Source organism: Chelmon rostratus, chromosome 8, assembly GCF_017976325.1.
Source record: "Chelmon rostratus isolate fCheRos1 chromosome 8, fCheRos1.pri, whole genome shotgun sequence".
NCBI lineage: Eukaryota > Metazoa > Chordata > Actinopteri > Chaetodontiformes > Chaetodontidae > Chelmon > Chelmon rostratus.
In genome coordinates, this window is record NC_055665.1 from 6,753,418 (window position 1) to 6,779,819 (window position 26,402).

Genomic DNA, 26,402 nt, shown 5'->3' on the forward strand with positions numbered 1-26,402 from the left:
CTATAATCTCTTACCTGCAGCTGAGCGACGGCACCAGTCACTATTTCAGTTGTCACGTAACGTACAAGCACCTTCCTTTATCTCCTCACTGGCATAACATCTCTAGACAGAACTCCTTTGTCTTATTCTGCCTCAAGTCATGTGTGAAGTTAATGCAAACAAATGATCCAACTTCGTGTTAAATTTGACTGAAAAAGTCAGAATTAAATACTGTAGATTTAAAAAGAAAAAAGCAGGTCTACGAAATGTACGGCAATGAATATGAAAAGCCACGACTGGGGGGGTCCCTGTGCATGTAAACCGGCAATTCTTACTGACATTAACCTTTTATTAAGACACTGTTCTGTCAAGTTAATGATCGAGGTTTCCAGATATGCTGGCTAGCATTCTTAAATTGCCCGTATGCACAAAGTCAATAGCTAGTTCCTGTCTTTGAACGGCTCATGGGGAGTTTTATTTTTATTTGATTTTTTTTTTAAGTAGAAATTTCAAATACCTAATCTTTTGTCACCGTGTGTTGTAAAGCAGATTTGTATGTCCTATACTTTGTGGTGATCATAATTATCGTTACGGAGATTTTGTTTTCTACATATATGATTGACACAGTAATTCAGATCAGGGGTTTTGCAATCTCTCTGCAAATTAGCACCGTTACTTATTGAAAGTAGGATTTCTGCAGTGATGTAGTTTGCTTGCTCTTTTATTTTAAACAAGTCTTTCATGCCTCAAGCAAATTCATCTGTCCACGCAAACATAAATAAAATAAAAACAACACCAAATGCAAACAGTTGGTTATTGATAGAAAACAAACTGTGAGCTGTCTGTTTCTCATGCTGTCTCTTTGTTTTGAAAAGCAACATCCCCAGGATGAAACTGTGTGCCTTTCTCTCTTTACTTTTTGCCTGCACTTCTTCGGTGAAGTGAACGAATCAGAAAAAAGTGCACGTCCTTATAAAGCTGTAGATGGTCAAGCTAAAACATCAACCCTCATGCACAAGATAATACATGTTTAATGATGTTTTTTGTAAGAATAAGTCAAGTTGTTTAGATACTGTGTTGTTTTTAGGTGAAAACAGGTAAGAATATCAGAACACATGCATAGTTTCAAGAGTTAGTTTCATGTTTCAAGATCAACACATTCTCTACGCCAGCAGGAGCAGCGACTGCCACAACAAAACCTACAGTCTGCCAATTACAAGTCTTCAGCCATGCTAGCTGCATGGTTTTAGGAATGGCCACGTGCTGGTTGGTTAGACCACCGCTGTAATAGTTCAACAATAACATCCAACTATCGGAGAGATTTCCATTAAAATTTGAATATGTATTCATGCTTCCTGAAGAATGAACTCGAACAATTTTAGTGATCCTTAGTGATCTTCGTTTCGATGTAGTGCCATCATAACATTTTTGGATTCATTTTGAGTGAAGTGTCACAGAAACTGCTGCTTTGATTGGATGAAATTTGGTGCAGACGATCATGTGTCCCTCAGGATGAATTGTAATAACCTTCGGGACACTCTGACTGTTTATGTGGCGCCATCTACATTTCATTTGTTGGTTTATGACCAAATAGCTTCCTGGCACTGCCTAACTACTGACATCAGCCTCAACTGCATTTTGTGTTCGCTGCTTTTAGCAAGTGTTGGCATGCTAACATGCTCACAGTCTGCAGACAGATGTTGAAATAAACGGTTGACATTTTGGGGCGAGGCAAAGCTGGAAGGAGCAAAACGAGGCAATTTAACAGGAGATATATCGCAGCATGGAAGAAAGGGGGTTCTTTCAAACATGGTTGCAATGCCAAAGAAAATTCAAAAAAATGAAAACAAAATTTAAATGAAAACAAATGCACAAGCAAATAACAGTGCGGCCACTCTGTCATAAAGCTCTGACAGATGTGATTCACCTGCAGTCTGAAGAAAGCTCAAAAAAATGACTTTTTGAGTCTTCATATTGTAAAATTAGACAAAGGGGATGAATGCAGACACAATCTAACGTACTTTATGTTTAATTTTTATAATAACTAAACTCACTGTCAGCACATCTGCTGTTTCCAGGTAGCAGAAATAATTTAACTTAATTTAAATAAGCGCCAGACCCTTTTTTTTTTTGCACAACAGGTGGTTATGTTTGATGATGGAGATCTAAAAAAAGCACACAAACAAATTTCTTTATGTTTTATTCTTTGATGCACACAAAACACAACGCTCACACAAACATAGAAGAAGCAGAAAAGGAGAAGGAAGAGAGAAATAGTCAGTTACGATAAAAGAAGAGCAGCGTCACTCAGCAGAAATCACTCTGGAGAGAAGAGAGGAGGACACGGCAGAAAGAGGTAAAACACACCTCTAACCCTATTTTCTGAGGATCTTTTTGAGTGATTTTATTCTTTCCTGAATAATATCATATAGCCCAATTCCAAAAACTTGGGACACTGTGTAAAACATAAATGAAACAGAATGAGATCATTGACTAACCCTTGCTAATCAATTGAAAATAATACAAAGACAATGTATGTAATGTTTGTTGTTGTTTAAAGCAACAGAAGACTGGGAACGCTTCAAAAACACCTGTTTGGAACATTCCACAGGTAAACAGGCTGATCTGTGACAGGTGATAAGCGAGAATGGAGCGAGGTTTGCCACTTTGTGAACACATGATTGGATAAAGGATGTTACTGCATGGGCTCAGGGACACTTTGTAAAACTGTTGTTGGTGAACACAGTTTGTTTCTGTTGTTATTCATGTTTTACACAGAGTCCCAACTTATTTAGAATTAGGGTTGTAAAGTGTGTGTCAGTGCTGTTGCTGGGCTGATTGTTGTGAAGCTTTTCATATTGCAAACTCTCTCAAACAGGTGTTACAACAGAAAAACATGTTCAGTTTAGCAACACTCCTATTGAGTATACAAATGTGCAATACCTATATATATATATATATATATATGATGGTTGTCTTTTATCCTCTTTGAAAAAGATGAGGCTGACGGTCTCAATCATCACATCAGGATGTTTGTTCTCATCTGGGTGACTCTGCTGTTCCCTGCGACAGGAAGCAATGCAGACGCTGGTATGAATCTCTACTGTAATCTTGCTATGATGCCAACGTTCTCATTTTATTTTTAAAAATACATTTTTGAATTAGAGATAATCAGAAATAATTTGAGATGATAAATATCTTTGAATGTTTGCTGACACAGCAAAGATTTTGGTTTTCCACCTTGAACTTCAGTGTGGTTGTTTGTGCATGGATGTTCTAACTCTGCTGTAATTTCAGACCTTGCCACTCCTGCCTGCCTGCCCCTCCCGTCGATACAATCACCTTAACTCCCCACTCATCATTCCTTCAGTATATTTGCTGGTCATGTTTCCACTAGTCCTCTGCCAGGTTGTGTTTGTGATATGTGCCTTAGCTTTTCAGTATTTTTATTATTGCCTGCCTGTTTTTGTTTTTTTTATCCTGACCTACTTTTTGATCCAGCATGTGTTTTTCAGATTCTGCCCCTGTTGACCCTTTTGTATTTTGCCTTTCTGGATTTTTGTGTCCTTGACTTCTTTGCTTTTTACATCTGCCTCCTGAGTCGTGCTCTTTGGTCCGTTTGTCTTTGAGCTTTGAACTCTGAGACTTTAAGACAAGAGATGGAAGCACAGGCTTGTGCTCAATGCCAACATGAACAGCAGCTCTCTGCTCTTGCAGGGGCTGTCCCGGAATCCTCTGACCTTGCGAGGCAGCTGGATTCGCAAGATCACGAGCTCATGTATCATGTGAACCATGAATCCATCTTGTCAGGCCTCAAGTTACACGCTTGTGCCTGAACCATACTAGTGTCAGAAATCAGTGTCCGTTAGGGAACTTCTGGCAGCTACAGGCGGGCGTGGTTCAGGTGTGACATCACAGTGATAGACAAATGGTTCATCCAATCACCTTGCCAGATGGATCTGTGTAACAAAACACCTGGTAAGGTCATTAGAATTCCTCTGCTCGCCATAACAAACAACTGCAGGCTTTCCGCGACCAGATTCAGCCCGCGGCTTTCCTGCGCCATAAGGGTCCATCTCACTTTCCTCATGTAACCAGTCAAGGATGACTCAAAACACTGAATCACTTGTGAACTCTTTGACAGATTGTTGTTTGAATAAAACTTGTGATTCCCAAAGATAGAATGGGAAAAGACGTATGCAGCACAGCAGATGTGCTACCTGTCAGAAGTAATCTCTGTCATTTTTCTGTATCTTAACATCTAAACTTCTTCAGTACCTGTGTTTTTTGTTTGCCTCATGAACAGGTGCAACATTGAGTGGGAGAGCGCTCTGTCAAAATGGATTCTGTATCACTCTTAATGATGGAGAAATTACAGCAGAGGCTGGACTCTGTGTTGTGATACCGTGTACTTTCACCCCTGGTTTTGGCTTTTCCCCCCTACGTATGGTTTGGTTCAAATGTGAACCATTGGAAGAAAAATGTGGTGATTCAGACATGATATTCCACACTGACAAGAACAACAGGAAGATCAAGTCTAGGTTCAAAGGACGAGTGTCACTGCTGGAGCCCGACGTGATTCAGAGGAACTGCAGCATCATCATCAATGACCTGACTGAGTCAGACTCTGGATCGTATCAGCTCAGAGTTAATGGGGTCATGTTTGGGTCGCCAGAAGGATTTACATTCTCTCCAAGAACAACTGTCTCTGTTAAAGGTATGAAGTTCTACCTCCAGTGGTTCATTAACTCAAGTGCTGTCCTAAAGTACAGGTTCAAGGTACTTGTACTTTACTTGAGTATTTTTCAAGTGCCACCCAGCATTATGATAAAAAAAATAGCTCCAGCTGCAACATTAAAGTAATGTACTATACATATCAATACATTACATACAATTATAATTCATTTTGCATAGTGAGTGCTTTTACTTTTGTTATTTTATGTATATTTTGATGCTGATACTTTTACTTGTTATAGAGTATCCCTACATTGTGGTACTGTTATTTTTACTTTGAGTAGTTCTTCCACCACTGGCTACATGAAATAAATGCAGTGAAGATGTTCACTGTTGTGTCTATGAACTATGCCAGCACACTTGGTGTGTTTATAGTCTTAGTGGAGTTTGAAGTAATGTCGACCTCTGTGGGCAGCCAGTAGAAACTGCAGCAGTTCCTGATGTCGTTGTCCCATCGAAATGTTTAACACAGCCACTTACTAGCCCAAGTTTAAGGTACTATGACCTTCAGGCTGCTCATTCAATTCCACTCATGGACTGCTCTCCCTTCAGATCTGATCCAGAAGCCCACAGTGAGGATTCCTCCTCTGAGTGAGGGACAGCAGACCACACTGACCTGCACTGCTCCTGGTCTCTGCTCTGGATCTGAACCTGAAATCACCTGGACGTGGAGAGGAACAGGGGGAAACAACTTTCACAACATACACGACATCACCGCTTTCAACACTGAGACTCTGACTCCTGTCACACAGAGACACAGCTCTACTTTGACGTTAACCCCTTCAGTCATGCACCACGGCACTAAAGTCAGCTGCAAGGTCAGCTTCACAAACGGCATTGCTGCAGAGGAGACAGTAACTCTGAATGTGACCTGTGAGTATAGCTGTGATTTATCCCCTCACATTTGGTTTTTACCTTGCAAACTGTTCTCCCAGCTCACTGATGTTCTAAAGAATTTATTTTCATAGAAGCGCTATGACAAACAGAACAGTTAATGAGAGGAAACGCAGGTTTCTCAGTAGTTTGTGACTTCAATTGTGACCAAAAGTGAATAATAGTTATTTAGTACAAACCTTGTAAAGATCTGTGTTCATGCAGCTCTACTTGTGTGTTTCCAGGGTTTCCAGAGATCTTAAATAACTCTGGATGTGAGGTGCAGTCTGAGCTCCTGACTTGTGTGTGCATCAGTAAGGGTTTTCCTTTACCCACCATCAAATGGCCACTGTTAAAGAACCACACTGAGTACTCTGTCATTACCAGAGTGTCAAACCACACAGTCCACAGCACGGTCACGCTAACTGTAAAAGACCACAGCAGTGCTGTTACCGAGTGTGTCAGCAGTAGTGACGTCGGGGAAGTGCGGCAGAACATCACCATCGTTACTTCAGAGAAACAAGAAGGTGAACACACACGAGAATCTGCACCAATCGCTGATATCAGTGTGTTCAAACACAACGTGTGTTCAGTTTTATTTGTAACGGCACCACCAAGAAGCTAATGAATTCAGCAGTCTCTCTTTTAGGCAAGATGAACCCCACTGAACACCACATTGTGTCATATCTCATGGTAGGTCCTGCGCAGCCTTGTGGACCTCACAGTGCTGTGCTTCCATGGGCCATCGCTGCTGTGTCTCTCATTGTGAATGTCATCTGCATCATCTGCCTGATGATCCTGTGGTACGTTATTACAGCATCATTTTATGCCTTGAGGTCTCTGTCAGTGCAGTGGAGACCTTTTAGGCAACACGTCATGTCTCACAATTTCATCTCTCCAAAGGAACACAAAGAAAAAGATGAAGCCGAGCCAAGAGGACCGAACTTACATGTCACTGCAGCAAACAGACCGATCACCACAGTATGATGTTATTGGCCAACCTCTGAATTAGCAGGTGTCAGGTGCCACTGATTGTAGTAGAAGTTGGTACTTTCAACATGTTTAAAGTTTGACTAACATGGCATTTCCATTTAACTTCTAGTTTGCATTATACAGTATTATTATTTTAGTATACATTTTCATTAAGTTTTATCGACTCAGGGAGCTGCAGTGTGTCAAAGTGATCTGTTCACATTCACACACCACACACAGATTTCCAATATAATCACAGTCATCTATTGTAGCTGGTTTAAGTGCTTTACAGATTTGTTTTCAGTCTGAGGAAGTGAAGCAGTGACTTTCAAATCAAATGGATTGAAAATGTTTCTGAGTTGCAACAGTGATTGCACCTTTCTCCTCAACAGTATGCAACACATTCTGTACAGTCTAGAAAGGAGGAAATTATCTTTGCAGCATAGTGTGGAATTGTTTTTGACAATAAAGGCCATTTTGGTCTCTAGTTTTGTTGTAGTGTCGTCATTAATTGTGGAGCTTTCCTTTGCCATGAATCACAAAAAGTCATTATGGCTAAAAAGAATTACAAATATTTGGCCCAAAGATAAATGAACCGAGCCTGATAATCACAGGAAACGGCCCATTTGTTTCAACTCCATTATAGAGAGACTCCTGACGCTATTAAAGCGGGCCACAGCCAAACAGTGGGTTATTTTTACTGGTTTAAAGAGCTGAAATATGACGGTGGATTTTTCTGTTTGTATTCTAAGATTATTTAATTGAACATTGTACAATCATGCATGAACTTAACTGTCATTATTTGAATCTGTAAATGAGACCTCAACAGACAGAAAATTACACCAGAGGGAAGATTTTAGCCACTTAAACTTGGGATTGTTATACAATGAGTGCTTCAGTGGACGATTAGATCTGCATCTCCTGTTCTTGTTTTCAGTCGGTGTGAAATATGCAGGCCTACATTAACTGATCGTGGCAGATTTGCAGCCAGCGCTACACTAGCAGCTCGAAGTGTGAACAGGAAATTACGAGAGACACTTTGACTAAACTGACGGCTCATGAAAATGCAGGTAAATTCAGATACTGCACAGTGTAAACAATGGAAACATACGCTTACAAATCCAAAAATTGCTTTCTAGGCTCCAGGCTGAGACATAAGAAACCGATATTTCCTTCTTGAATCTGCAGATATTTGATGTTCATCAACAATGAGTTGTCTTTTTTTCATATATGACCAAAATAATGTTGTTTTGACCCTCATTACCCAACTGGCACTGCAGATATTAGCCAGTAACACTGATCATTTACAGTAATGTACGTCTGATTGTGTACAATATGTGTGTGTGTGTGTGTTATTTAAGCAATATAAAAAGAAGCTAAGTGTGAGTAAAAGGTTTCAGGGCATCATGGTTTGTGGGTTTATCCCAGACACACTTCCCCTATACACACACTTCCCTTTTTCAAGAACTTTCATTTTTATATCACATTCATGGAAAGAATGTGTAAAAATAACACTGACAACAAAACAGAGAAAGCAGGGATGTGAAGACAGTTTTTCGTTCTCTGTAAGATATGATACATAATGAGATATTATGTAGAAAAACGACAACATGTATGTCTGTGTGTCAGTCTCAGAAGAGGAGGAACATAAAAAATTTCTGACACTTCCCAAATCCTTGTTGTTGCACAAAGAAGGAAGGAAGAGAAAATTGAAGAACACTGATCACTGTGGAGAGACGAGAGCAGGAGAGCGAGATTAAAAGGGGAAAATGCAACATTTACCTCATTTTAGAAATATCTCTTTGATTTAAAGTTTGAAATGATTGGACTGATCAATTCTTCTCCAGCTATTATATGAACTGTCCTGGTGTGGCTGCTGCTGATGAGGAAAAGTGGGCTGTATGAGAGACATTACGCTTGTGAATGGGAAAATAACAGACATCTATTTTGTCAGATCTTGCTCCACAATGCAAGTATTTAAGCCAAACGTTTGATGAAGTGGTATCCAGATAGAGATCATCTTGAGGTGGGATCACACCATCATATGAGTACTCAGTACTCAGTACTCAGTACTCATGGACTGGACCACATCCTTCTACTTCAAACTAGATCTCCACTACACACCTGTTAAGTTTTGTCACTGCATCTTGCACAGTTGTGACACTACTGCATTGACAAAATCTGTCTGATGGCACGCACAGACACAGACTCACAAGGTGAGAACAATACCAGTCACACTGTCACGGCTGGTAATTATGCAACTGTGGAATAACTGAACATGCAACATCCCGTTTTAAGATCTGTGATGTCAGCTGTGGAGTTTCTTCAGTTTCATAGTCTTGCATTTTCACTGCACTTGTAGCGTGAACAGCCTGTGGAGGGAGAGACTCGATGTCTCAATCGACAAATTAGAATGTTTGCTCCCATCTGGGTGACTTTGCTTTTCTCTGTGAGAGGCAGCAAAGCAGACACAGGTATACAGATTTATTATAATCTTGATGTGATGCCAACATGAAAGATAGTCATCAACAAAATTACCCATAATCTGCTACAATGCATGTCCTACCTGAGGTGCTTCCAAATTACACATATTTGGTTTTCTAGCCTGAATTTACCAGCTCATTAGCAGCATTACTCACAGTACGCATTGACTTCCTTAGAAACTCTGGGATAGATAGTAAATTAAATAAATAATTTGTTTACCAGAGATATTATGAGTTGAGAAATATGTAAAGTTCTGAACCAATTCAAGAAAGATGTAATGATTCAGACAGATGAATAGACCATACAAACAATAACAGCAAAAAAGCTGAGTCTTCGGTTCAATGGATGAATGTCTCTGTTGAAGCCTGACCTGAGTCAGAGGACCTGCAGCATCTTCATCATCAATTGTAAATATGCAGTACAGCTGCTTCTATGGGTCATTATGGATATGGTTGGATAATGTTGATATCATGGTGTTAGATGATGGTCATGATGGATAAGTCCATAAGGGACGGGTTATATAAATGACCAGACATGAAACTAAATCATTCATTCATATAGATCATAAAAGTTTATGTGGCCCGCTGCTGGTGTATCTCTAAGTGTGAATGTCTTCCACAAGCTACGTGATATTGATTAAATTTGCTTTGAACATTCTGCTAATGCATTGGAGAATTATGCAACAAATCATGGCTCACTTTATTTCTTTTATCCAAAGGCACTAATGAATTTACAAGTCATTCCAAAAAACAGATCACCAGAGATGATTTAATGGCCAGGATCTGATCTGACAAATATCCCAGGCTTCTGGCATGGCTTTCAGACAGGCTTCCCTGGAGGACTTTCATTAAAATTATTTATGTAATATTTAGCAAAACTTTAGATTGATAAAACAGCCACGCGAAATAAAGGCAGACTGGTTGAATATTTTGTCAAGGTTTTTTCATCGAGTATCCTCAAAAAAGTGAAACAGCGCCTCTCTGAAGTGTAATGGTCTATTAGTGTTAAACAGTTGGTGCGGTGAAATAGGGTATTGCACTCATGTAAGCGTAATCACGTGAAGTCTACTGAGGGCAGGTGAGGTTAATATCCGTTGATTAGCGCATTCATGAATGTTCAGGACTCTGAACGAAACTTCGAGAGGACCTTTTTGTGTGTTTTATCGAAAATTAGAAACCGCTGATAGACAACAACAGCCTTCAAGTTAAACAGCAAGGAGAGTTACCAAAATTCCTGTTTAATATATCAGCTCCGTGCCTTTGTAAGACTGCTACTTTAGCTAGCAGCAATAGCCGTCGATGCTAACCTGGAACAGAGAAGGAAGTTGGACGCTTGGATAACTTCTAAATATCAATGGAGTATCTGTGTTGGAAGACTACAAGTCCAGTGGAGATTACTGTTACCGGTCATTTTTCCAACATGAATGACAGGTGTTGGTTCTTCAAAACCCGGCAGGTAAAACATTTCATGGTTTTGGTTTCTCAAATGTGACAATGCATAACAATTAATTTTTGGGATTTTGTATGAAAAATCTAAATCAACACAGTAACTAAGCAAATGTTAAAAATCAAATAAATGTAGTGGAGTGAAAAGTAGAATATTTTCCATTGCAGTGTCAGGAAGAAAACATTTAAAATTGAAGTACTCAAGTGCAAGTACCCCAAAGTGTGCTTGAATACAATACTTGCGTAAATGTACTCTGTTATGTCTCACCACTTTCACTCATTATGTCAGATTTTCACTTATTTTTGATAGTTTGTAGTTGGTCTTTGGGGTTTTCTTCACCCTTGCTTTGCATTTTTGTGCTGGACAATGTGCAGATGACTTGACTATTTTTGGATCCCATAGGTAATATCTTCTTTGAAATTCATCCTGCAGTTGACGTTTGACAGTACTTAATATTTAAAACTGTTTGCTAGTAGTACCAGTACGACACCATATCGCTGCTAGTAATAAAATATTTTCCTTTTACTCTGTTTGAATATAATTCTGTAATTAAATTTCAATTGAGTTTTTTTTATAAAGTGCCAAACCGCAACAGAAGTTGTCTCAGGACAGTTTAATCCTATAGCAGCATAAGTAGGGGCTGGTCCAAAGCAAGCTTGAGCCAGCCCTAACTTTATGCTTTAACAAAAAGGGAAGTTTTAAGCCTACTCTTAAATGTAAAAAAGGTGTCTGCCTCCAAGACCGAGACTGGCATATGGTTCCGCAGGAAAAGAGCTTGATAGCTACAGGCTCTGACTCCCATTCTGATTTTGGAGACTTTAGAAAACACAAGTAAGTGACCATTTAGGGCTTTGTAAGTAAGGAGAAGGATTTTAAATTGCTAAATTGTGTTGCATGAGACTCAATGGCACAATGCCATCCAGAGTTGCTATATCAGTTTCTAAGTTGTTTAGGGCCAAGTACTGTAACTTCAGTTTTGTCTGAATTTAGTAACAAAAACTTGCTAGTCATCCATGTCTTTATGTCTCCAAGACACACTTGGAGTTTAGTTAGCCTTTTAGTGTTTTAATCATTTTTGCATCTCTGCATCGCTCACCTCTGGTAAGTATTTCTACATGTTTTGCACACACAGTAGTCGTCAATATGCAGGAATGTAGTAAATGGTTAAGATCAATTTTTTTCCAGGTTTTTGCTAACAGTAACTATGATCTACCTTCCTAAAGTGCAAACAGGAAATTGTCAGTTACTGAAAACACAGTATAAGGCAATGTTTAAATGAATAAGCACTACAGTAACTGCTGAGAACACTATCTAGAGATATTACACAATGTACATTCTAAAAACACACATGTAGAAGTGCTTCCAATTTAGTAAGTCTATATGCAGTTGGCACTGGGAAATGCTAAAAGCAGATGCTTTCAATTTTATGTTTTTAATGTTCATTTGATCATCTTCACTCAACTGTCACTGCAGACACTAGCTAGCAATACAGAGCATTTACAGCTAATCACAGTGTGTGTGTGTGTGTGTTGTATTTGTTGTGCGTTGTTAAAGCGATTTAAGAAGCTATATATGACATATAGCCGTTCAGTATTAACGCTTCAGTAACAAATATAAAACACAAAGAACACTTGAGGTGTGTTCATTGTGTTCATTGCTTGTACCAGTTTGTCTATTTCTCAAGATACCCCCCCCTCCCACACACTTCCCTTTTCAAAATGTTTGCAGTACCTCACAGTCCTGGAGAGAGAGGAGCTTAAAAAGAAAAAGCAGCAAACAAAAACCGTTGTCTCATTTATTCAGTATTTAAGAGACAAATTTGTTTCATATATGATCCACATACCTTGATATTATGAGATTATAAAAGCCTGCCAGTCTCAAGAGAGGAGATAAATTGCTCTGCAGTGTCTGGGGAAACTTCCTCAAACCTTGTTCTTGCACAAAGAGGGAAGAAAAAGAAAAAAGTGAGGAGAGGAAGGGCAGTTAGAGCAGAAACACTGTGTGACAGCAGGAGAACGACACAGAAGTAGGTACAGTAAAATACAACTTTTGATTTATGTTTTTGGACTGTAAATGGAAGTCGTTGAAGTGATTCTTCCCTGACTAATTGACACCCTCATGGATTTACTGATAAAGTAAGGGTGGACTGTGTTGTGTGGACTGAACAGTGCTTGGGGAACCAAATTTTTTGGGCCAAAGGTGAAGTTGGTAAGATTTTTCTAGTAAAGTTCTTATACAGTGTATAAAATCTGTTGATAACAGATGTCACAAACTGCTTTAACATATAAAATGGCAGGGTTGAAGGCAGTCACACCCCTGGGCAAAGTGTGTTTATCTCGCAACTATGGAATAACTGAACATCTAACATCATGCAACATCCTACTTAAATTCTGTGATGTCAGTTGTGGAGTTTCCTTTTGTTCAGTTCCTCTTTGTTTAATGCGCTTTTGCTGTAAAATTTGTCCTGTAGAGGGAGAGACTTACTTTCTCAAGCATCAAATCAGGATGTTTGTTTTCATCTGGGCAACTGTGCTTTTGTCTATGAGAGGCAGCAATGCAGACATAGGTATGTATCTTTATTATAATCTTGTTATTATGTCAACATTAAAGATATCAACAAAATAGATAGCAATAATTTTCCATGTTATGTGCCTTTTAGAAATGTTTTCCTGACATCCTTCCAAATTGGAAGTATTTAGTTTTTCCACCATGGATTTTCTAACTGATAAGCATTGTTCCTCATGGTATCTATTGACTTCCTTAATGCTGGGATAAATAGTTTTTTAAACACATATTTTGTTTACCAGAGATATTATTGATAAAGAAATGTGTTGAAGTGGTAGTTCAGGGTTTTTGAAGTGAGGTTGTATGAGTGAGGTGCTTTACATAGTCAGTGTATTACCTACAGCAGATGATGGTCTGTACGCCCCCTGTTTGGAGAGGCTGTAGGAGTACTGGTGTAGGCAGCAAAGCAATTTACTGCTGTTGGGCAGCAGCATGGTGCATTTTAGCCACACCTAAAAAAATCTGTTTAAGTGCATGCTATATTTAGAATATTTTCATTATCATAAATTGTCTTCAGACAGCCCTTTCTGACAGGAAACTGAAGCTGCTGTGTCACTTTCTCTAAAGCCACCAGACTCTTTCACCACTGCCTCAATCAGTTAGCTTGTGTTATTTTATGACTTCTGTGAATGCTAACTAACACTGAGACAGCAGTAGACACTCAACTACCAAGTTCTGTAAAGCAAAATTACTGTTTCTGAGTCTGATAGCTGTGAATAAAGCACTGACTGTTGATAAGTAACTCATACATTCTGCTTTAAAAAAACTGAAATATTGCTTTAAATGCTGAAATTCTGTTATGTTGTCTGCTCAACACTGCTGAGTCCTGTTCACAGGATTTCTATAAAACAAAAACATATTTGTAAGGAATAATAGCCTTTCTTCATCATCTATTCAATATGGTGTATCGGCAGTGTTTTAAAATCCTCTGTCATTGTTTCTCTCACTATTTATATTAACAGGTGGATCAGTGGGAAGAACGCTCTGTCAAAATGGATTCTGTATCACTCTTAATGATGGAGAAATTACAGCAGAGGCTGGACTCTGTGTTGTGATACCGTGTGCTTTCACCCTCGATTATGGCTTTTATCCCCTACATATGGTTTGGTTCAAATGTGAACCATTGGAAGAAAAATGTGGTAATTCATATGTGATATTCCACTCTAACAAGGACAACAAAAAAGTTCAGCCTGGGTACAAACGACGAGTGTCACTGTTGGAGCCCGACGTGATTCAGAGGAACTGCAGCATCATCATCAATGACCTGACTGAGTCAGACTCTGGATCATATCAGCTCAGAGTTAATGGTTACATGAATTGGAAGGCAGATGGTTTTACATTCTCTCCAAGAACAACTGTCTCTGTTAAAGGTATGAAGATCTACAACAAATATACACAGTAAAGGTGTTGAACTGCACCGACAGATTTAGTCTGTTTACAGTGTCAAAGGTCTTCAGGTCTTTGTAGTCTTTTTTGACCTCTTTAGGCAACCAATAGGAACTGCAGCTGATGCAATTCCTACTTACTGCCCCATTTGAATGTTTAACAAAGAATCTCACAATTTTAGCCCAAATTTAAGTGACTATGACCTTCAGACTGCTCATGTCATTGTGCTAATGGACTGCTCTCCCATTAGATCTCATCCAGAAGCCCACAGTGATGATACCTCCTCTGATAGAGGGACAGCAGACCACACTGACCTGCACTGCTCCTGGTCTCTGCTCCGGATCTGATCCTGAAATCACATGGACGTGGAGAGGAACAGGAGACAACGACTTACACAACACAGCAAACATCACTGCTTTGAAGACTGAGACTCTGACTCCTGTCACACAGAGATACAGCTCAACTTTGACCTTTAACCCTTCAGCTGAGCACCACGGCACCACTCTCACCTGTAGGGTCAGCTTCATAAATAACATCACTACAGAGGAGACAGTAACTCTGAACGTGACGTGTGAGTAAAACATACTGTACTTAATTCTCAGCCTTCAGCTTTTATCTAAAATTTTAGATGTGCTCTCATGTCACTTTCGATGGTTTGTTTATAATGCAATATGTCATTTTGTCTCAATAGATGTGAAGGAAGTTAAAATCACTGGAAATACTATTGTGAAGGAGGGTGAGACTCTGAATCTGACCTGCAGTGTTGAAAGTTTCCCTCCATCTCTTATTACATGGACTAAATTTTCTGCCAGGAAGATGCAAAATGGAACAGAAACTAAACTGCTGAATGACACTTTAACTGATCTGCAGGACGACACTTTAACTAATCTACAGAATGAAACTTTGACTGACCTGCAGAATGACACTGAAACCTACCTGCAGGAGGACAGTGGAATGGCCATTTTTTTCATCTCCAACATGATGGTAGAACATTCTGGACAGTACATCTGCACAGCAAAACATCTGAACAACACCCTGATGGAAAAAGTTGATGTAAAAGTTATGTGTAAGTACATTGTATAACAGTTCTAAGACAGTCTCAATGACTGTTCCTCTTTTATGTCATCAGTTAGCTGAAACTATGAGTTTAGAGCAGATAATAGCCTTTACAAGCCTGCTAGGCTCATCCTGAATAACTTCCACAGCCCTGCTGCTACAAATACATTTATACGGGGCCATCTCAGTGTGCACTTGATTTCTTTTTTTTTTTTTTTTTTTTACTGTAGAAGAAATGCACTGTTTTTGCTTTAGTTTCAACTGGAAATTTGATTTAATAAAAGTCCTTGGCTTTATAGAGGTACTGCAAATGCTTCCAGGTGGTTCTTAGCCCCTCTGAAATCACGTGAAGAAAAAAAAAAAAAGACTTGTGTATTCTGTTAAAAGCACCAAGTAGCGTTTGAACATTTCTAGACTCTGGCACCCCCCAGTGGTTGTATCTGACAATGCATGAATGCAATCACAAAAGCTTCAAGTTTTATGAATATTTACTCACTCACACCTATGTTTATTCAGATAGCACATACACTATGGCTGCCTTTTTCAAAAGCCACTAATACCTCAAGAAGTCTTGTGCAGTTGCCCCAGTGGACCAATTATATTTGCATGCATATATATTTTTATTTCCACAATTCCTGTATATGGTCTTTAGATATTGTAGGTAGTATTGTAATATATACAATGATTTGACTTTTAAATGTAATTACTTTTATTTAGTTTGGTTGGTTTGGTTTGATTTGACAAAAAATTAATCTTTTCATCTGTTAACGTCAAATTTTTTGTTTAAAATTTGCTTCCCAGATATGAGGAATCCTGTAATCATTGGGCAAACAGCTGTTATGGAGGGCGATGCTCTGAATTTGACCTGCAGTGTTGAAAGTTTTCCTCCGTCTCGCATCACATGGACTATGCTTGGTTGTAAGACAAACCTGCACAGTGAACCTAATACTGTCCTGCAGAACGACCCTGGATCAGCCAGACTTATCATCCATAATGTGACGGCAGAACATTCTGGACAGTACATCTGTACAGCACAATACCTGGAAACGACTGTAACTGTATTTGCAGATGTAACTGTGATGTGTGAGTAGACTTTACCTATCTCCTTAAAGTATGTTCGCGTTTTTCACTATCAGCATTTTGTTGTGATGTGATTCTGTGCATGTGTTTCCAGGGTTTCCAAAGATCAGAAACTCTGGATGTAAGGTTCAGTCGGAGGTCCTGACCTGTGTGTGCACCAGTGACGGGTTTCCTTTACCCACCATCAACTGGCCGTTGTTGAAGAATCAAACTAAGTACTCTGTCACTACCACAGTGTCAGACCACACAATCAACAGCACTGTCACCCTGACTGTGAAGAACTACAGCGATAATGTTGTTGAGTGTGTCAGCAGCAATGAAAATGGGGAAGCAAAGGAATACCTCACCATCTCTACAGATGTGTCACAACCAGAGGGTACATGTTCTCAGCTGCAACACCTCTGCTACTGTGTACCACTGCTCTAGCATTTTTAGTACCTCATTTTTTTACTGAGACCTTTGTGTTTGGATAACCATTGAGCAAGCCATCGAAAGCAAATGATCTATATTATTGTTGAGATCACCATTTTTCTTTTATTTATCCTGATCGCAGGTCAGTCCAGAGACGTATCAAAAACGGTTTCATGGGTGGAAGTCATCATTGCATTTTTGATTGGGGTACTGCTCACAACGGTCCTTTTCTGTTTGGCAAAGAAATTTCACAGGTATACCTTTCATTCCAATAATTTATTTGTGTTTTTCTGTGTGGATAATCTTTATGCATACATTTTTATTTGTTTTATTTTTTCCAGAAAAAAACAGAGCTCTGGAAATCTGGAAGAAACTCTGGAGATGGTGACCAATCAAGAGGATCCACTGGTATTTATAGTCATTTAGCTAATACTATAAATAATAATTGTCCCTATTATTAAACATTCTGTTTTAAATGTGTGAATATGGCTTTCCTTGTTTAATATTTCAGTCAGAGACACTTTATTCAAGGCATTGACCATAAATAGCAAGTGGTCATACAGTTAGATATGGCAGAAAAAAGTTTTGGAGAAATAATCTCCTCTAAACAAACATACACATGAACGTTACATTTTAGTTCATTCAACAATACCAAATATACAACACATGAAGAGGAGATTGGGGTGTGTCATGTGATTTGCATTGTGCCTGTTGACAGATTGATGCTCATCAAGCAGTTGAAGATGATCAGACCTACTACCAAGAGGCAGCTGAAGGAGAAGGAGCTGCAGCAGCAGAGAAAGCAGCCCTTGATCTCGACGATGGGCCAAAAGATGTTGAGTACGCCAGCATTGATTTCTCCTTGCTGAAGAGAAAAAGTCCCAGGGAGGCAGCAAAGCAGCAAGAGACCGCAGAGACAGAGTATGCTGAAATCAAGAAAGAAGTAAAAGAGGAAAGAGAAGACAGTGGTGGAGAGGAAGGTGCAGTGCTTGAGGGCAAAGAGGAGGAAGAGACAAAACATTCTGTTCCAGAAGAGGAGGAAGGGCAGGACGTGGCAGTGTACGTAAAGGATGAGTTTTGAGGACTATGTTGCATTGAGGAGTTTGAGGACAACGTGTCTTTGCTCTCATTAGATGTGATGGACTGATGTAATGGATGACGGGCAGGTGAACAGTTTCTACCACAGAGCTGTGATCCTCAAAGGCCAAATTCAGCCTGTGGTAAATTGCAAATCCTTTCACTCAACTAAGGGTGGACTTGAAGTTGGACAGAATTTCCTTGTTCAAATGTTATTGAGGTTCAGTTTTTTTTAATTTTCATAAACTTAACGGTGGTAACTTTTTCATGGATGTTGGTAAACTTGTGAGGAAAGTTTGTTAAAGTCCAATGTGTTTAATTCTCATAAACTTCCCACATAATTTTACCCACAACCATGAAAAAGTCGACGCCACAGTTACAGCAATGGTGTGCAAAATGAGGAGCCGGCCCGTCTCATCTCACAGCATAAGCATGTGCCCTAGATGTCCCCCTGGTCAGCCCAGAGCGCTTCTGAATTTCTGCCCTGAGGCGGAAATGAACCCTCGCTTTCACGCTGCATGGATGAGGTGTCTCTTTTCAGTGCAGCTCAAGCGATGCTAACGTTGGGCTGTTTGTGGTCAGTTTTGTCGGGACACTTAATACAGAAATATCTTAACAACTGTGGGATGGATTCCCATAAATTATGTACAGACGATCATGGGGACCATGAATGTATCCAAATGACTGTTCATCCTGTGGCTTTTCCTGTTGCTCCTTCTTAGATTTGGCATATGGCCATTGTTTATTGTCAAGCATGTTTTATTGAACAAGAATATCGAAATGTAGGACATAAAAATGCAGTCCACGCTTTCATTTACATTTAAAGAAAAACAAGAAAATATTACAGTTCCCACATAAATATTCACAAACTCAAAGAATACTAACACTTCCTCTCTCCCTCGCAGGCTCAGTACTGAGTATACGCCTCAGTACTTAGTACTGAGTATATACCAGAAAAGGTTCAATAAGATTTGGTTGCCCCTCGTCTGCTACCGAAGAAACAATCCATCGTGGACACTCTTTATGTAAGGGACTGTCCACAACAACCTTTACTGGCATGTGCTCAGTACCGAGTATATACCTTTACTGGTATATACTTAGTACCTAGTACTGCGTATATATTGTTTCTTCGGTAGCAGACGAGGGGCAGCCAAATCTTACTGAATTGTGACTCTTTATTCTTCAGGGAGCTGAGGGGTATTAGTCAATCCATTGAGTCACTGTTAAATGGTGGAAACTCCTCCTCCTTCCAAACGTCAAAATTGATTTTTTTCTAGCTGTGATCAAACCATCGGAGAGAAGTTGCTGCTGTGCTCTTTTTAATACAAATGTGGAATCTAAGGTTCCCACTACAATGAGACAATAAAGATTTTTCTCCGATATCTCTCTATCCTGGTAAAGGGAGCGAGACGATGGAGATCTGCCTTTGCTATATTGCATTTATCACATTATGATGAGATGTCTGGAAACGTTTTGTGAAGCTTAGATTTTGAAAAGTAGAGTCTGTGCATAATGAGACTGAATGAGACAATACCTAGAGCTGATAGAATAGGCATTAATCTCTTTAAAGCTCTCTTCTCAGGCTTCTTCTGGGATCTTTCAAATGAAGGTAACACATCATTTCTGATTTGCAAAAACCTGATGAAATTACTCCAAGGGAGTTCGTGCATGTCTTGCATCTGAGCAAACAAGGTAAAGGTTTCACCGTGGTAAAGGTCACCAATTGTGTGGATGCGTAAGTCACTCCACTCTAAGAATCCACTATCAAGCTAGGATGGAGGAATTGAGGGATACCCTACTGAGGGGAGCAGGAAACAGTGAAGTGAGCCTGAAATGTACATTAATTTGCTTCTGGATTCTATAAGGAGGCTTCCACACAAGCAGATTTATTTAAACCTACTGGAGACGGGATCACTGCACCCAAACTATACATTACTTCCATTGCACCTGCAGCCAATGAGAGGGTTCGGTTGAGTTATCTAACCACATTGAAATAGTTTTGATATTAGCAGAGGCAGGAGTTGGGGAGAGCACGCTCACCAGCTCTTTTTGATTTGCAAAAGTAAGATTTTTTAATTCTATGGCGTTTATAATAATTCCCAAACAATGGGATGGATGACAGACTCTAAAAAAGGATTTTGGCAAGAATACAGGGAGTCACTGGGAGAGGTACAGCAGTTGGGGAAGGAATATCATTTTAATTGTATTAGTCCTGTAAAAGAGGGAGCGATCTCCAAAATGTATTGTTAGCCTGCAGTTTGGCCACAAGAGGGGGATAGTTGACTTGGAAAAGAGAGGAAAATTCTTTGGCGACCTGAATCCCGAATGTCTGAGAAGAAATTTTTACATGGCAGATTTGTACCAGGTCTTTGACCCAACAGGCATCAACTCACTCTTGGTCCAGTTAATCCTGCAACCAGAGAGGGCCGAACCGATTTATGTTGTCTAAAATAGCAAGAAGACTAAATTGAAGTCTGGAAACAAACAGCAAAATGTCATTTGCATTTAAAGAAATTTTAGCAGATGTGTCTGACGTTGAAGCCATAAATATTTGGGTCTGTGTGAACTGATGTTGTGAGGGGTGAGAGGGGCCAGCCCTGACTTGTGCCTCTAAACAAGCTGAAGTGAGAGGATGACTCAGAGGGTTGGGCCTTGGGATTTTTGTACAAGAGTTTCATCCAAGCAATGAATTTATCTCACAGATGAAATTTATCCAGCGCAGCGATTAAATAGGGCCATTCTACCTGGTCAAGCGCCTTCTCTGCATCAAAAGGGATGACTACAAGCTCACCTTCAGAGTCTCCCACAGTAGACCTAGGGAGGTCTCTGGAATATCTTTAGTTAGCTTAGTGTGATATATGTATGTTAATTTAGTGTGGCCCTCAGAAGGAAGTTGTAAAAGTTGAAATGGCCCCAGACAAATGAAGTGGGTGTCGTCCAGAGTTAGTTTTTGTAGTGCTCGCCTTGTGTTTCCATGAACAGTGTTTTCTTGCTGCTTTGCAGCGGAGGGACAGTCACTGTATGTCTGGTTGGTACTGAGTGGTTCTGTCAAACTCAGACTGCAAAAGCTTCATGCATTGGCTTCAGCAGAACGTTGTAATGGTATTCTCTCAGAATGAGGACTGTAGACTTTGTCCCCCATCTCTTACAGTGGAACTGCATCAGAAGGGGATTTCTTCAAGGCCAGTATGTGAAGGAGGAACTATTGCAGCAAATAATTGTGATGTACTGTAAAGTGCTGTGAATGTATGCATACATTATATATAAAGAATTGCTCATAGTTTATTTGTAGCTTTTTATATAACATTATTTCAAAGTGATCAGATGTTTGGCCCGATTTGTCTCTAAAGCTCAGTTACTGTTCTCGGTTAACAAGACATTAACATCAATCACTTCCCTTTTTAACAAGTTGCAGAAATCAACTTGTACTCAGTACTCAGAATGAGCAGTATCTGGTACTGTTTTTTTATTTTTATTTGTTGGAACAGAAAACACACTTGTTTATGTTTGGGATCCATGAGTTGTGGGTACAGCAAAGCCTTTCTTACTTCTGGTTCATACTGCAGTGTTTAAGGGTTCTGTAGTGAGCATTTAGTATGTAGGCATATAGTAACTGATAACAACAAATGTTAATAAGTAGTTATAATCTGTTAAGATGTTATTAGAGAATACAGTGATCACATATGAAGCCAGGTTCACCTTAGGGACATTTCTTAGAACACAAGATTTTGTAAACCATTCAACCATAGAAAACCTCCTGTTACAAACACAGAGGTTCTCTCTAAGAGGCAGCATGTAGGTAAAATTAAGAACTAGGATGAATATTCATATTAATATGCAGTGTTTAATGTACTTAATCAGTGATTAAGTACATTAAAATGTTGCCTTTTTTATATATGGATGAACTAATCCATTAACTATTGTCTTTGGCCATTATTAATTGACTAATATTATTTAACTGGCACTGCAGATATTAACCAGCAGCACAGGCCATTCACATTCATGCACATCCCACTGTGCACATGAGGTGTTGTGCATTACAAAGTGTACAAAGTGGAAGGACAGTTGATAGTTGCTTAAGGTTACAAGATTTTTTTTTTTTTTTAATGCACACTTCCTCTTTTTCAAAGTTTCTCAGTTTTACAGTCAGGAAGATTATCTGAAAAAGAGTCTTATTGATTTTCTTTTTCATTGGTAAAGTTGCACATTTCCAGCGTGATCAAGTATTTATAGATATAAGGATATTTAGCTAGCGTGGTAGTTAAAGGAGGGCCAGCCATGTGTAGAGAAACTTCCTGGAAAATGGTTGTAGTGCAAAGAGGGAAGAAGTACAAAAAGAGGAGGAAAAGAAGAGTCTGTTCACAGCAGAGACCGCAGACATCACTGAGGAGAGAAGAGGGGAGGGGAACAGAGCAAAAAGAGGTGAAACACATTTACCTTTTATTTAAAATATATTTGAAATTATAAATGGAAACTGTAGAAGTCATTGTTCTGTAACTAATGTCATAAAATGCTTTTTAAAATTCCCGACTTTAAAATTGTGTGCATTTAATTATGAAAATCTGTTTTCGGGGCTTGTAGATTTATTTCATAGCTGTTTGTTTGCTGCTACAGGTAAGTGTATTTATTTAGCAGCTTCCTGGAAAAAATACCACAAAGTGCTTCAAAATAAAAAAGAATTCAGGGGACTTGCAACCCTGAATGTGTAAGCCACGTTTATTAGTGTGACTGTAGAAAAGGTGAACATGCAACATCCTGTATTTAAATCTGTTCTGTCAACCATGGAGGTGTTCACAGTCTAGTTTCATCAACTGAAACATTTTAATGCATAAAACAAATGTGCCTCCGTTTTAAAATCTGTATATAATCTCTGTATGTCAAATGTGGAGCTCCCTTTGTTTCATCAGCTGAACTTGCATTTTCACTGCACTTGTAGTGTAAATGTCCTGTGTGTGGAGAGACTGACTGTCTCATCATCGTAGCAGAATGTTTGTTCTCATCTGGGTGACTCTGCTTATCTCTGTCAGAGGCTGCAGTGCACCTGCAGGTATGGAGCTTTATAAGAATCTTGTTATAATGTTGTGATTAAAAAACAAATAGCAATAATTTACCACAATGGATGTTCTTATAAATGTTTTCCTGACATGGTTCCAAAGTAGTTGCTTTTCTCAGAACAACTTTTGACTTTGGAACATAACATGGAGTGTAAAAACATGATGGACCAGCATCTCTCTCCTGAGCAAAACAGTTAATTATTATTACTATTTATCATTATTACTCTATACTCAGGTCTCTAAGTATAATAAATAAATTAATGTTCTGGACAGTACCTCTGTACAGCAGCACACTCCTAATAAAGGTTAAAGGATAACTTTCAGTTTTTACAACCTGGACTTTATTTGTAGCATTAAATACGACCATTTACTCACCCAGACAACTTTGGTGGCATTTGGAGTCGTTTTGAAGAAATTAGCCCCAGAGGAGCGGCGCGTATATCCGTATAATGCGAGTACTCGGGGCATCCATGCGCAGCCTCTATATAACGCATAATCTGCGGCGAAACTCGTTCATATTCCAATATTTTGTTATGATATGCTGGTGCTATTCCCCTCTGAGCCCGTGGTGGCATGTTATCAACATCCAGTGTCTCTAGACAACTTCCTCTGACGTGGATGATGTCATTACCGAACGCCGGGCGCTGTGAGCAGCCAGCCACAACACGGCTGACTCTGCGGCGGTCGGCTACGAATACGCAATAACGAACCATAGCTGTGCCAAACAACCGGCTAGCCAGACACTGGATGTTGATAACATGCCACCACGGGCTCAGAGGGGAGTAGCACCAGCATATCATAACAAAATATTGGAATATGAACGAGTTTCGCCGCAGATTATGCGTTTATAGAGGCTGTGCATGGATGCCCCGAGTACTCGCATTATACGGATATAGGCGCCGCTCCTCTGGGGCTAATTTCTTCAAAACGACTCCAAATGCCACCAAAGTTGTCTGGGTGAGTAAATGGTCGTTTTAATGCTACAAATAAAGTCCAGGTTGTAAAAACCGAAAGTTATCCTTTAATGTAACATCATCATACATTCCTTTCTAAGAACATTTTGCAAATGTTCGTAGAAAGGAAACTGATCGTTGGTCTTCAGTGTCAGAGGGGCTTCTCAAGTCGAACGTCAGTGTATTCATCACTCTGCTTGTGTGTTTACAGGGTCTCCAAAGATCCTGAAAAACTCTGGATGTAAGTTTCAGTCGGAGGTTCTGACCTGTGTGTGTGTCAGTGAGGGGTTTCCTTTACCCACCATCAACTTGTCGCTGCTGGAGACTCAGACTGAATACTCAGTCAGCACCAGTGTGTCAAACCACACGGTCAAAAGCAGTGCTTCTGTATCTGTAAAAGATTACAGCAACACCACTGTTCGGTGCGTCAGCAGCAACCCAAGTGGGAAGGCAGAAGAAGTCCTCACAATCATGAATGAGTTAAAACAAGAGGGTAAAATACCTCATCTACGCTCGACCACTGCTTTGACATTTTCAACTCCTAATGTTTTTTTTTAAGAAGCAGCAGAGATCACAAGTGTGTTCCTCTCCATTCCAGATCTACTGGAGAAACTGTTGATAACTGTTAAACAGCCGCAAGTCGTCATTGCATTTTTGATTGGGATTGTTCTTTCAGCAACCATCTGCTGTTTGGCCACAAAATGCCACAGGTACACTTTTAAGTTTGTTATCCTTCTCTTTGACATCCATGCAAATGCCTTTAGACATCATTCATGTACAACCTTGTTTCCAAAAAGTTGGGTCGCTGTTTAAAACATACATAAAACAGAATGTGATCATTTGTCCCGTTTTGGACACAGACTTAATTAAAAACAGCACAAAGACAAAATTTTTAATGTTTCACCTCATCAACTTCAATGATTTTTGTAAATATCTGCTTATTCTGAATTTGATGTGGCAACATGTTTCAATCAAGTTGGGACAGGAGCAACAAAAGTTGTGGAATGCTCCAAAAACACTCAGGAACGGTCAGGAACACTTCGTAATCCGTTGTCAGTAAACACAACTCGTTTGCAGATGTTTGCATTCTGCTTTTTATGTTTTACACAGCGTCCCAACTTTTTTGGCAATCAGGGTTGTGTAATAATCAGTCATGAAGGACCACACCAGTGTTTTAGCATCCGTTTTACATTAATGCTATCTACTTTCCAAGGTATACCACTTTTATTTTTCAATGTGTGCTTATATGTAGCATAAAAACAGTCTGTTTGTAGAGACAAGGGACATGTTTGAATAGTTATTGTGTCTGTTTCTGTGTTTCCTTGTTATAATATTTTGTGGTAACAGTGTTATTTCTAAAATCAATCTGAAATTGCAAATACATTGTAATGGAACATTGTCCCTTAAGGTCTCTGCAAATCAACTGTTATCCATCCATCTTCTTGACTTAGGCTGCTTGCTGCTCAGGTTCATTGGAGTTTGTAGCATAATCTAGCCGATAGTGGTGGAGAGACTGGGGCCAACACACATAACAAGACAAACACATTGGTGCGAGGATAAGTTAGAGTTTCTGATTCATCTAATCTGCATGTCTGTTGATGGTGGGGTGAAACTGGAATGATCACAGAAAATGGAGAACTCGGAAAGTGCACGCAGAAAGGCCAGTCGGCTTTGTTGGTGTTTGAAACCAGAACATTGTTGCTGTGAAGCAACACAGCTGAGCCACTGTGCCAGGATAGTAAGTATAAGTATAAAATGCCTGATCGCCTGATAAACAGGGAAAGCATATTCAAAATCTCCTGATTAAATAAAGGTTATAATGTTAAGGTCATTAATTGTGGGTTGAAACATTCAAAATCACAGGTGCGTGACAGGTGCTTTAAAAAAAACTATTTTAACAGTGACTTTATTTGAATAATCTTTGCTTGTTAATTGTTTATTCATTAACATGTTTTCTGTTTTTATTCTCCTCCCCCAGAAAAAAACAGAAGAGCTTTGGAAATATGGTTGAGACTCTGGAGATGATGAGTACAGAAGTGGATCCACTGGTACTTATACTAACAAAGCTTTTTCACAAAATTAAAATTAAATTACTCTTGCAATGAGATGTACATGTCCATTGATTTCCTTTGATTTCACTACAGTATGGAAATCAAATTGCAGAGACTTAAATACTGTCAGAGTTCTCAAATGTTCGTATAGCCCGGATTGAAAAGACTACACTGTATTGTTACACGTCAGCAGTCTTAACTATAACCAAGCAGATGTGGTCATTTTAATGGGTTGAGGACAATCCTTCAAGTTTCAGGTCTTTTCTAGCTGATTTTCAAAC

The 26,402-nt window shown here is 39.4% G+C and overlaps 1 protein-coding gene across 1 annotated transcript; it reads left to right on the top strand.

Annotated features, from left to right (window-relative positions):
* Window positions 1–2,319: 2,319 nt before the first annotated feature.
* On the top strand, window positions 2,320–24,780 carry LOC121610261. Its single transcript, XM_041942280.1, has 19 exons — window positions 2,320–2,335; window positions 2,977–3,069; window positions 4,286–4,696; window positions 5,266–5,586; window positions 5,832–6,113; window positions 6,284–6,389; window positions 6,490–6,574; window positions 12,751–13,054; window positions 14,016–14,423; window positions 14,690–15,010; window positions 15,131–15,505; window positions 16,297–16,578; window positions 16,670–16,951; window positions 17,129–17,240; window positions 17,328–17,394; window positions 17,705–22,485; window positions 23,000–23,110; window positions 24,282–24,563; window positions 24,669–24,780. Exons 2-16 carry the CDS (start codon window positions 3,009–3,011, stop codon window positions 18,065–18,067), a joined length of 3,780 nt encoding a protein of 1,259 aa, XP_041798214.1. The 5' UTR covers window positions 2,320–2,335; window positions 2,977–3,008; the 3' UTR covers window positions 18,068–22,485; window positions 23,000–23,110; window positions 24,282–24,563; window positions 24,669–24,780.
* The last annotated feature ends 1,622 nt before the right edge of the window (window positions 24,781–26,402 follow it).